The following is a 13,248-nucleotide window of genomic DNA, read 5'->3' as shown; positions in this document are numbered from 1 at the left end:
TCCAACCCCATCTCCAGTCATTCCTCTATTAAAGATCAGGTTAATTCTTAAAGCATTTATGAAAATGTTGTTTAGTAGTTTGCTATTTAGCAAAACTTGAGCTCCATGCATAACTGTTTGCTCTTATAAACCCAGCTTGTACCACCGTAACCTTCTGTATAGGAGATGGTCCATAAAATTTGGTTGAACAAATAAATGTGCAGAATACAAATGCCCAATAACCACAGAAAAGGATAGTCAACTTTAGCAACATCTTAAGAAGTGTAAATTAAAAGAAGTATTTTTCTCCTACCAGAATGGCAATTATTATCAAGACTGAGAATATAAGTTGGTGAGAATGACAGAAAACAAGCATGTTCATATATTATTGTTGGGAGTAGGTACTGATGCTATTTCTTTATATTTCCATTTCTAGAATTTTATTCTTGAATTTTATCCTCCCAAAAGTATGCAAAAAATACTTAGGAGAATATTTACTCAAACACTGAATGCAATAGGTAAAATAGGAAACAATCCAAATGTTCATCAATAGGAAGATGTTCTCCGTACACAACTATACAACAGCTACTATATACAGCATTTCAGAAAGAATGACAAATCTGCATGTGCTAAGAAAAACTGCACAAGATATAGTGGCAACTGAAAGAATATTCTACAATAATACATGGTCTCCCCCAACCCCACATATGGAGACAAAAAGTTGAAATAACAGCCTCAAATTATTGAGAAGGTTGGGGTCACCAAAAACTGTAGCTTCCTGTATCATCTAGTTTTATAAAATCTGATATATTTAACTTTGGGTTATATTTGTAACCAGCAAAACTAAAATCTATTCTTAAAAAAGCTATGTAATTAAAGGATATGAAAACAAAAAGCCTGTAATTTCAAAACAATTGAAAGTATTCAGAAAATTGATTAGATTTGGCTGGTATTAAATGAAACACTATGCAAATAAAGCAAGCAAAAAGAAGGAAAAAACCCTAAGATACATACCAACTGTTCAAAGGCAGCAGCTCTGTTTTGATAAAATGTGGAAAGGTCAGCGTTCTTCTCTATAGGGCACAAGCTGATCGCCTCAGTATAGCACTGAATAGCTTGTTCATATTTTCCTGCTTTAAAATATTTGTTGCCTTTGTTCTTGGCTGCTTGGGCTCTATCAAGAGAGTTCTAAAATGAGAGGAAATAACACTTACCAATACACAGAATAGATTCAGATCAGTGATTAAAACAGTGATAAACTGACAGAAGAAAAATGGGGAGGTAGAGTGGCTGTTTACAGTGTACACTGCTTCATGTAAGTATCTTCATGGGATAAAGTCTCAGTACTAGAATTGCTAAACCAACGGTTTATGTACTATTTTTCATATTACAAGTTTTAATTTTATTTAAATTTTAGTTAGTTAACATACAGTGCAATTGGTTTTTGCAGTAGCATTCAGTGATTCAACACTTACATACAACACTCAGTGCTCATCACAAGTGCCCTCCTTAATACCCATCATGCATTAAGTCCATCACCCCGCCCCACCAAGGTTCTTCCATCAACCCTCCATTTGTTCTCTATCGTTAAGAGTCTCTTGTGGCTTGTTTCCTTCTCTCCTTTCTTTCTTTTTCCCCCTCCCCATTTATTCATCTGTGTTCTTTCTTACATTCCACAAGGTTTATGTATTTTTAATTTCAAAAAAATTGCTGTAATACTTTAAATGTAAAGATCCGCTTTCCTGCCATTCCTGTCAAGCAAGAGTTGGGATAGCTAATTTTTACCAGTCTAATGGATTCTCAGTAAGGGGTGATTTTACTGGTTAGGACACATTTCACAATGTCTGGAGACATTTTTAATTGTCACAACTGCAGGAGGCAGGGGTGAATAGCTGCTATTATTAACCTGGTGGGTAGACACCAGGGATGCTGCTAAACATTCTGTGATGGCACAGGACAGCCCCCCAACACAAAGAATTTTCAGATCCAAATGTCATTAGTGCCAAGTTCATTGGAAAACTATGATATAAAGATTCCAATATTTTGATTTGCATTTTCCTCATTATTAATGAATCTGAAAATCTTTTCATGTTTATTGACCATGTTTATGACCATATTGACCATGACCATTTCTTATTCTGAAAACCATTTATTCATGTGCCTTGCTCTTTTTCTTTCAGGCTTATTGTCAACTGTGTAGAACAGATAATAAAAACACTTTGCTATCTTCATTACAATTGTTATCCCAAATCTTTGTTCATCAGCAAATTTTTTGTACTCCCATCTTTGCCTTAGAATCTCTCTGGGGGACCCAACTCACACATACTTCATTCATATACAATATGGAAGAGTTGGTAGTTAGCACTGAGGACAGCTGTGAATACCTCAGTCAACACCTGGGAAGCATTCTGGAGACAATTCCAGTTATCTAGTTTCTAGCTACTAAGTCCAAGAGCTTTGTGGCACATCTTTCCTCAAAACTTTATTGTTTGTCAGCATCATCCAACTTTAACAAATATGTGATTATGGAAGAACCTATAGGTCTTCAACAGGTAAGCACTGACAAAAATAAAAGCAAAAGTAGCTGCTCTTATAAATAACTTACTAGGAATTGTGCTCTTTTTCTCCTTACTCTTGCTTCATTTTTCTTTGTGGCTTTCCCCTCGTTTACCTTTTGAACCCCTTCTCCTTTAGTCTGAGTACAACTATAGTTACTTTTTAGTAGCATCCAAAGATTTCATAGAAACTGCATTCATCTAAGTTCAGATATATTAATACATTTTTTAAAAGTAGGCTCCACACCCAACATGGGGATTAAATTCATGACCCCTGAGATCAAGAGCTACATGCTCTACTGACTGAGCCAGTCAGGCATCTCCTAAGTTCAGAATATTAAACAGTTAGTTTAAGCTGGCTAGTGTCAATAAGGAACATATTTTAAAACTAGGATGTAGGAGGATGAAAAGAACCAAATAAGCCACAAATTAATTAAAAGATGAATATAAAATCTTCCATTTGTCAAAAGCCTTAATCATCCTCCAAAAACTTTGACAGTAAAAATCCTTGGCAGAAAATATCCATAGTAGACAACCAGGAATCTCTTATGTGACTGTGGACTACAGGAGGACAACTATCATGGTGATTGCTAGAAAACTGCATTTGAAGCAACCTCAACAGAACTTCCACTCCACTGAGAGATGCAGAAGTCAGACTGGAGTAGGGCTCAGTCATCTGGAAGGAGCAAGGATCGAGTACACCCAAGAGACTAGTGACAGGCATACCTGGGCTGTCTTCCAAGAAAGCTGTCTTCCAAGAGACCACACTACTGAGTACTGCTAACATGAGAGAGAGGCTCCCAACTCAAATAGAAACTAGTATTTGAGAAAAGCAGGATAAACCAAGCAAACAAACTTTAGTATCAGAGGAATAAGAGGCTATCACAGTCATTTTAAAAAAGAGGCTGCTTTTGGGGTGGCTAGGTGGCTCAGTCAGTTATGTGTCTGACTCTTGACTTTGGCTTAGGTTATGATCTCAGGATAGTAAGATCAAGCCCCAAGTTGGGCTCTGTGCTGGGTGTGGAGCCTGCTTAAGATTTTCTTTCTCCCTTGCCCTCTAAAAATTGGAAAACAGAGGCTGCCTTTCCAGAGCACTAATTAGATATCTTAAAAATTAAAAAAGGATTATTGCAATCACCTTAATAGATGGTCTGGGACTGCATATTAGAATGGGCATAACTGAGGAGCAAATTAACAAGTAAAAGGTAAAGCAAAGGTATCTGCCAGAATGCAGTGAAAACAGAGGACATGGAGGTGAAAAGTTTGGAGGAAAAGTTAAATGACATGGGAGTATAAATTCAGATATTCCAACATTTATCTATCTGGAGTTTAGAAAGGGAGGCACAGAACAGTGTGTTTAAGGAAATACTAGAAAAGTTTCTGGAGCTGAAATGACACATTTTCAGACACATCACAGTGAAATCTCCCAACGAAAGCCTGAAAGTTTTTGGATTGAAAAAACAGACTATCCACAAAGGAAAAAGAACCAAACTGGTATTAGAATGTCATAAACATGAGGTACTAAAAAACACAATGAAATAACAACTTAAAGTTCTGAAGAAAGATTATCCTCAATTTACAATCTTATACCTAGCCAAACTAGCTTTCAAGGTTGAACACAAGAACAGAAATAGAGGTGCTACAATTTCCTTACCACTAAAAATGAACCCCAAAGTGGGACAAATGACCAATACAAATAGAAGGTGGGGATAAAGAAACAAAAAGGCAGCTTACATATAGCAAGATCATTAAATATGTTAATAATAACAATAATGTGAAAAGGTTAAATCTCCATATTAGAAAACTATGCTGCCCATTCATGACCTAAAACAAAGTGACAGGTCAAAAAAAATGTCAAAAAGGTTACGAAGGCAAACACTAAGAAACAGAAAGGAGTATCAGACAAATAACTATTAAGAAGTCTCAGATGGAACACAGGACAGTTATATTGATAAAAGGCACAATCTGCCAAGAATACATCATAATTACAAATCTTTCTGTGCCTAATAAAACTTCAAAATAATGAAACTCAGATACTTTTGATATTATATATCAAGAAAAACATTCTTCCAATTCCTGGCAAAATGTTTACAATGTTTCTAAGTCATTTAGAATATGGCTAATACACATCCTTAAATACTAGGGACTGTTTATGTAGAAAATAATGTGGCATATTAAAAGCATGTGAGAAGTATATTTGACTACAGTCCTATTGAAGATTTATTTAGTATTTTAAAGAAAGATTTGCAGATTAGATAAAAAACATTTTCTGGACAGAGTTAATGACCTTGTTTCATTAGGAGAAATAGCAATGAACTCTTTCCCGTCTACTAGAAGTTTAAGGCTAAATACTACCATACAGAATACCAGAAAAAGCAGTCATAGCAAGGACTGACAACTTAAAAGACAGAAAAATGAGTACACAAGGCTTCCTTCTTCTGCTTAGGATAGACACTTCTTACATTTATTCAGCATAGTCTAAATCAACTTAAAACCAATCAAGTGAATCTTTCACTTAGCTATTTTCCTCCACTTAGTCAAATTTTATAATAGCTCCTTTTAAAATTACTAAAAATTTTTCTACTCTAGGGTGCTTGGATGGCTCAGTCATTAGAGCATGCGACTCCTGATCTTGGGGTTCTGAGTTCAAGCCCCATAGTGGGTGTAGAGATTACTTTAAAAAAAAAAAAAAAAAAAAAGATTCTTTAAATCCTAAGGCCAAGACCAGACTGATTAATTTCCCTTCCTTATTATACTGTTAGAAACAAAACAAAACAAAAACCCCATTGACAACCCCCCCAAAACAACAAAACCCCACAAAAACAGAAACAAAACCCAATCCCCACAATGATCTGAATGACACCGTGGAAAAGGATCAAATTACATAGGCAAATCACTAAGTTGCAAATTATCCTCCACTGCCACCCCAGAAAGCAACCAAACTGTATTTTTGGGAAAGATTATCTTGGTTAACATCCATATTACCCTAAGCTCACTGCCTGCCGCATTACTTTCTGTCCAACTATTTCCCTTCGTTGATAAAAATGCAGAGAAAGAATGGAATCACAACAGGGACAGTACAGAAAAACTAATTATTTCAGCCTGCTGATAAAATTTAGGACAAAAAGCTGGTTAACATAATGTCAGTCTTCTCCTATGTCAGGAACTAAACCCTATTTTCATAAGCTTTGAGGTGAAAACCAGGCAGAAATGAAAATATATGCACCAGACAAAAAGTTTATATTAGAAAACACACAACTAACAATTCTTTTTGAGGTATTTTAATTATATCCTACAGGAATACTTTGTACTACTTTTCAGTCACTTCCCACCCTCTGCCACCAGTCTACATTCTCGAGTTACAATAGTAACTTTCAGAATTAAAGATTAAAGTGAGGAAATAAGCCCAAAGACAATTAATTTTGAAAGCATATTTTTATAAATGAGAAATGAAGATATGCAGATCTAAAACATAATGGGAACATCTCGAAATGCTAGTATCTTTCATATGGTCCATTTGCATATCTAAAAGCTACTAGGGAGATTTAAAAGACTATAAAGCCATTTACCTTATTGGAAATCAGTTTTGCTTTGGATAGTCTTTTTAAGGTTCTAACATTCCATAATATTTTACACTAAAACTCTGTGAAAATGCACCTCTCTGCATTTATTACAAATTATTTTCTAATTGATCTGAAAAAATTTTATTTATTTACTTGTCAAAGAGAGTATAAGCAGGGGGAGCAATGGGCAGAGGGAGAAGCAGATTTCCTGCTGAGCAAGGAGCCCTATGTAGGACTCGATCCCAAGACCCTGGGATCATGACCTGAGCTGAAGGCAGGTGCTTCACTGACTGAGCCACACAGGCGCCCTGAAAATTCTTTTAACAAGTAAATTGTATCACGTCATTCCTTGCTCAAAACCCTCCAATAACTTTCCACTACTATTACCTACATAAGGACTCTTAAACTTTACTTCAGCCATATACTCTATTTCCATAAATGGGCATAAATTCAAACTCTGTGAATACTGGTAAGAATACAGATGGATTATGAAAAAGATATTTGCATCTGCCCAGTATGTCACATAAAGTATAATTTACAATAGTCTACTAGAAAACTTGTTTTTTTCCACCCACACTTTAAATTTCATCTCTTCCTATTAACTGCCCAGCAGAGTCAACTCCGTGACTTGATGTGATTCCGCTAAATGAATTCAACAAATATTTGGCACCAGATCTTATAAGGAATCCTGAAGTCAATGCATTAAGCCAAAATTACTTTTGAAGAATCTTTAACAAAGTACTCCACTGGGGATGCTATGTAGGTGCTATTACTATCCTCATTTTACATATAAAGCAACTGAAGGCTGGAAAGACTAATTTGCCTAAGGGAGGATTCAAATTCAAGCAATCTGACTCCAGGTTGCCTAAACTTTACTTCTGTACTACATGGATCATCATCCATGTTTTATCAAGAATATCATTAGAATCACACCCAGATTTGCCTTCTGGAACTAAATCAAAGACAACAGATTCAGATATCCTATCTTGCTCAGTACTGACTCTAGGGGCAAAAGGTCTTTATATGAAAAGACAAAGAGAATCATCAGCACAATTAGACCTTTTTCTTTAATCCAAGCTATTATAACTGAATTCATTTTAGTTAAAAGCACATTTGATGTAACTCCACTGTACAACAACCAACAGGATAGTCTTTATTCTGAAGAAATACCAGGGGCAGTGTAAGAAACAAACAAGGAGACTGGCAGCTTCTCTCAGAATTACTACTGATTAAAAAACCTGAAATCCCAATTCACATCAGGAAAATGTACATTAGGTGATGAGTATATCGTGTAATAACCAGAAAATTATTAGGCCCAAAGAGCAATTGCATATATATGTATACACACATACATCTAAACTATGTGGGTTAAGACTCAAGAATTAAAAACAAATAACTCAGGTAATAAATCTAAAAGGAAACAATGAGAAAAGTAGTATGTATGTCTCCTCTCTTCTACAAACACTGCTAGAACTTGTCAAATGAGAGGCAAAACCTAGGAATCTGCCTCACACCTTTTGTAGAGACATATCTGTTCTGGAAAACAATTAACATCTAAAGACAAAAGCGACAGATATTTAAGTGTAATACCAGTAAATTTAGTGGAATACAAACTTAGAAAAAAAAAAATCAAGGTTTGACAGTCAGTGAAGGTTACTTTACATACACAAGGAATTCAGGAGACCTAAAAGAGTCCTTTAAAACAAGTCCTGCAATGGTAACATTAACTACATTACAGAAAGCTTTCAATGATATACATTTGGCAATAAGAACTCACTATAAATTTCTAGCAAGTATTTATAAAGTATTATTCTGATGATCACATATAGTCACTGTGAAAGGAAATGAACTGGAATCTGTGTATAAGAAAATAAAATGGGTATCCTCATAATTACACATTTATATCCAGTTAAAATATACCTTTGACACTTTAGTTTGATAGTGTTTCTTTTCAATGGTTTCATTCCCTTAAATTTACCAAATTCCAAGAGCATATTTTAAAATTTGAGTTTCAGCTTAAAAGAAATAGCAATCAATGGTGGAAAACTTATAGCATGAGCAACGGTCTTTTAAAATACTCTATCAACCAACTGTTACTTTTATATGAATAAAAGCTAGGATAACAAGAAAATACCTGAAATAATAATAAAGTTCTTTCCCATATTATATTTTAAAAATCTACAACCAACCCCACCTACTAAATCACAGTACAGAGCACTTTACCTAAGAACCCACTTGTAAGAACACAGCTTCTGCAGGATTATGGCTATAGTTGATCCAAAATCAAGTGATTTATAAAAAGAATGCCTAAATAAGGTTTAAGACTGTTATAGCAACTTCTAGGATTGACTGGTAGAATAAAAATGAAAAGCTGGAGTTCTGAATACTCAACTTGTGGAATTATGTGTGTGTGTGTACACACACACACACACACACACACACACACACACACCTGCAAACAATGAAGCTTCACTGGTAGATTTACTCAACCTCTGCTTTCTACCAAGCATTGTATTAGGTTCTGAGAAGACAACAGTGAGACAGAGCCAGTCCTAGCCTTCACATATTCCATAGAATATGTGAAGCAACTCTCTAGTACAATGTGGTACGTGCTATGGAAGGGCATAGTTCAGATTGTTATGTAATCACATAGTGGTATGCCCAGGTAAAGGGTTTCAGAAAAGATTAAAATACCTACATGTTATTTGAAGGATGAGAAGGTAGGCGTATTGGGCAGTGTTCACAGAATATCCAAAGGTGAAAAACATGAGGAAGTGTCAGGGTCCTGGGATTAAGCCCCACATCAGGTTCCCTGGGCAGGGAGGAAGCCTGCTTCTCCCTCTCTCACTCCCCCAGCTTGCATTCCCTCTCTCACTGTGTCTCTCTCTGTCAAATAAATAAATAAAATCTTAAAAAAAAAAAAAAAAAAAAAAAAAAAGAAGAGATAAAGTTGAAGAGGTAAGCAGGATCAATATTATGGAAGGTCCTAAATGATGACGGGTTTGAACTTTATGTTATGGGGAATAACAGAACACCACTTAATGATTTTAAGCATGGGCTGTCAAATTCTGGCAGTGACAAAAAGGATTTAGAAGGCAATAAGAAGAGCAGTTATTTAGTTGAGAAATAATGGCAGTGGAAATGTAGTAGTCAGATTTAAGAATTTTCTAGATATTTTCCTGGACTGGATGTGGAAAACATGCAAGGAGCAGAAAGTTAAGATGATATCCAAGTCTCTGGCTTGGGAAACTAGTTAGATGAGAAACATTGATAAGAGGTACTCTCAGGAAAAACAGGGGAGTCTGGATGTGAAATATCTGTGAAGTAATGAAATGAAAATTCTCCTTAAATTTGGGTCTCTTGAGAGGTCTAGGCTATAGACAAGAAATTAGGGAGCTATCAGTATATGAGATAAAACTCCCATACAGCAAGCAAGCATCTAGTGAGGGTGTGGAAGGTTAAGAATGCTTATGATAGAACATGAAGATCAAGAAAAGGAAGAGGCAGAGAAAAGAGCCTGGAAAGGACACCGAGAACAATCAGCAAGGGAGGTATCAAGAAATTTTTTAAAAAGCAAAGATAACCAGAATATACTATGTCAGAAGCCACAGGAAGTTATGAAAATTAAGAGAAGACAATGTGAAATATCACCAAGGATCAAGTGAGATAAAAACTGAAAGGTGTTCATTGTACTTAGTTATATAGGAATGTCATTGGTCATCCTGATTTTTAAAAAATAACTAGAAGCTTGTTTAAGGGGAGAGAATTACTTTACTTCAAGAAAAAATGACTGAAAACAGAGATTACTCAGTCTGTGACCCCCTAATTAAAATGTTTAAGTACATTTCTCCCTTCCCATTCTAGAGTGCTTAGATTAGTGGTTCCTAACCATTTCATGTGGGGTAACTCCTGTGTAACATTAAAAAAACTTGAATACCAGAATAACTATATATTTTATCAGATTAAAAAACAACCAGATTTTTTAAAAAAAGATAAAAAAGTTACCATACTCAATGAAGTTTTAAAGAAATGCACATTTCAAGAGTCCCAAGTTTGAAAAAAGAAATGCCTAAGACATCTACATCTGTCTGTGTACCAGAATATCATTACTTTGTGCGTATGTCACAAAGTTTCATGTATAAAAATTATTTTTATGTTTAGTGATTATAGCACTAAAAGTTTTTGTTTCTCATTCATTCACTATTCTTCTGTGATTAAAATTAAACTAACAAATGAAATTGGAAATGATCAGAGAATTTCAGACGTATGAAAATGACACACACAAGTGCGAATTCAAAGAATCTCCCGATTAACACTCTCATTAGCAGCACTCAGAGGCAACAATTTTTAGGGCTGGCAAAGTCATGAGACCTAAAATATTGTAATCCTCTTATAGTAGGTGGATGACACTAGACCAGAGAGATAAAATAACTATGCTAGAGAGTCCACAACAAAGTGCACATCTCCTAGTTCTCAGAGTCCATGGGCTCTTCCAGCATACCATACCGCATCTTTTCTACATTAAAAAAAAAAAAGGGCGGCAATGTTTTACTCTCCCACTACGAAGACTATCTGGCCCTGTCACAACCTAGCAAAAGCCTAACATAATAGTGGGCATTAAACTATGGTAGTTCACTCCCACATCAAAACTTCCTTTAAAGCTTATTTGACTACTTAGTAAAATCATGTCTTTAACCTGAATAATATAACATGGAAATGACTTGCAAATGTATTTGGGAGCTATTTGACCAAAGGTTTCTCTGAACTCTGATTTACTCTGAACCATCACTGTACAATCCGAGAGGGAAATAAAATCTTCCACCCCACCCCATCCCAGTATTGTTAAATGCAGCCAGGCTTACTCCCCACAGCTGTCAGATACCAAAAGGATTTAACAGTAGGTAACAAAACCATGCAAAGCAGTTCGCCAAATACTCTGATGCTTGGCCTAACATCAAAGAATCTTTATCACGCATGTCAGGCTTGAACATGTAAATTTTCAGGTAAAATTAGAAAATGAACTTAACATGCTTCTACCAAAAAAGTTTAAGAATTCGCTCCCACAGATTAAAAAAAAAAAAAAAAAAAAGCTACTCAACACCATTTCACTCTGCCAACCAACAGTCACTGTATTTACCTATCCCCTACCTTGAGAGACTTCATAAAACAGGGGTGGCTTATTATTAAAAGGTTATTATGGATCAAGTTCTAGGCCTTGGAAACCACAATTCCTATCAACCACAATGTATTAATCATAAATGGAATCTGGCTTCCTTTACTAGTTAAATACAATCTTCGTATTTGCAAAAGTCCCCCGTACCCAAAACGCCAGTGATAAATGCTGTGTCACTGAGAAAAAAGACAAGTATTTTTTTGAAACCAAAAGGATACAATATCAAAGAAGAACACTAACTTGTGTCCTCGGGCTATCCCAATCCCTACAAAGGCAGCCAGAAATGTGCTTCCCTAAACCCATGTGCTGCCCGGCAGCTTTCGTCTGATGGGAAGCCCCCTGACCCGCACAACTAGTCAAGGAAAGCCTTCCCCCGCTGGGTTCCACCTCCACAGCCCAGGGCGGTTTCTCTCACCATTTCCAGGTGAGCACCGGGGCCCTCGGGATGTCCGCTGCCCGGGGCCGGACTGGCCCTGCCCTCTGGGGTCTTCCGTTCGCTGTTACGCTTTAAACCGCCAGCATCACCTCGGCCCCCAGCCTCCCGGCGTCGCCTCTGCCGGCTCCACAGGTACATGGCACCTGCGCCCAGCAGCAGGGGCGCCCCGACTGCTAGCGCCAGCTGCCATCGCGGTAGGCCCCCAGTACCAGGGCCCGCAGTCGCGCCGCCGCCGCCCACCCCACTCCCGGAGCTAGGCGCAGCCGCCGCGACCACCGCCGCCTCCACAGGCTTAGAGGCGGCCATGACGAGTGTCCTCCGCCGCCGCCTCCCTGCTGGTCGTGGGCGCCTCAGTCACCAGGTAGTGTGCGAAGGAACACCGGAGAGAGGGAAGGAAAGCCGTGGGCGAGCGAGCACGCTAGGCAGCGAGAGCGGACGACAGAAAAGGGCCGGAGGTCACCGGAAGCCTAGGGCATGCCGGGCCAGACCCGGCCGTCCCTTTCCTCCCGTCTCAACTGTGGGGGGGGGGGGGGGGGGGGGGGGGAGTGAAGAGAAGGGGGGAAATTACTTCCGGGTCAGAGGGAAACAGGGCGGGAGGGGGCGTCGTTAGTGGCCCTTTCTCTTCCCTTTCGGGGCGCTGCTGTTTGTGAGACTAGCTTCTAGGATCTTGGGCTTCCGGTGGTAGCCACTGTCGTTCCCTCCGCCTTCAGAGGGATCTCTTATCTGGGGAAACGGAGGAGGGACGCACATAGGGTGGATCTATGGTGCGCAAGCGAGCAGTGCGGAATCCGCAGCGATCCCAAGAACGGGCGGGAGTAGCGGAAGAGTTGTGAATGTTATTGGTTGGCAGGAATGGTGGACGGGGCGTAGCCCGAGTAGCCCAGTTTATTGGTGGAATTTGGCTTCGTTCTCCCATTACCGCCACGTAGGCGCTTCGTAGACCTTTGGGGCAGGTAGTTTGGTTATGAAGTCCTGGAAACCAACGGATTAAAAGGACTGTTAGAAGTGTGTGAAGGAAGAATTCAGCTAGAGCTAGTCCGTTGTATCATCGATTTCCTTATTTCTACCGTGGCCGGATTGTAGTATGGAGGAATTTGAGATTGCTGGGGGCAACGGCAGATGGTAGAAATCAGACAGGGTGGAAACGGGCTAATCTAAGTTGGCTTCCGCCAAAACGGCTTAACAGAGTCCCCGCGGTTCACCGTCTGCACCAGTTACGAAAGCGATGACGTCTGTGTGTTGTTAATGAAGTTCTTGAACTGAGTGGGTAGAAATGTGAAGATCCAGAGTTCCCACCTGCTTGCAGCTTTCCTGTACATATTTGTGCCTTGTGCTGGATTTCTCCTGACATCCCAGCCCACGTCTCGATCCCTGGAACACCCGCGCCCTCCGCAGTGCTCTGATCCGCCCACCGCCTTGCGAGTTTTGCATTAGCTGTCTTCAGTCTTCTTGCTTCATTCCCAAAACGAAATTTCAATTCATAGCTATCATATATCGAGTAGCTTCGTCAAGTCCTTTCCCCATGCTCTGCACCAGACGTCT

The 13,248-nt window shown here is 38.5% G+C and overlaps 1 protein-coding gene across 1 annotated transcript in view; it reads right to left on the bottom strand.

Annotated features, from left to right (window-relative positions):
* LOC111151676 (translocase of outer mitochondrial membrane 70) overlaps positions 1-12,209 on the bottom strand; it is a 31,756-nt gene extending 19,547 nt beyond the window's left edge. Inside the window, exons 1-2 of the mRNA XM_022509813.1 lie at positions 11,686-12,209; positions 994-1,167 (exon numbers count right to left, since the gene is read on the bottom strand). Coding sequence (XP_022365521.1) covers positions 994-1,167; positions 11,686-12,012 — 501 coding nt within the window. The 5' untranslated portion in view covers positions 12,013-12,209. The remainder of the gene's footprint in view (positions 1-993; positions 1,168-11,685) is intronic.
* Between the last annotated feature and the right edge of the window lie 1,039 nt (positions 12,210-13,248).

This window comes from Enhydra lutris, unplaced genomic scaffold, assembly GCF_002288905.1.
Source record: "Enhydra lutris kenyoni isolate GAN:26980312 unplaced genomic scaffold, ASM228890v2 scaffoldscaffold2, whole genome shotgun sequence".
Classification (NCBI taxonomy): Eukaryota; Metazoa; Chordata; class Mammalia; order Carnivora; family Mustelidae; genus Enhydra; species Enhydra lutris.
The sequence above is the reverse complement of the archived record's forward strand: the minus strand, read 5'-3'. Positions and strand labels throughout refer to the sequence as shown.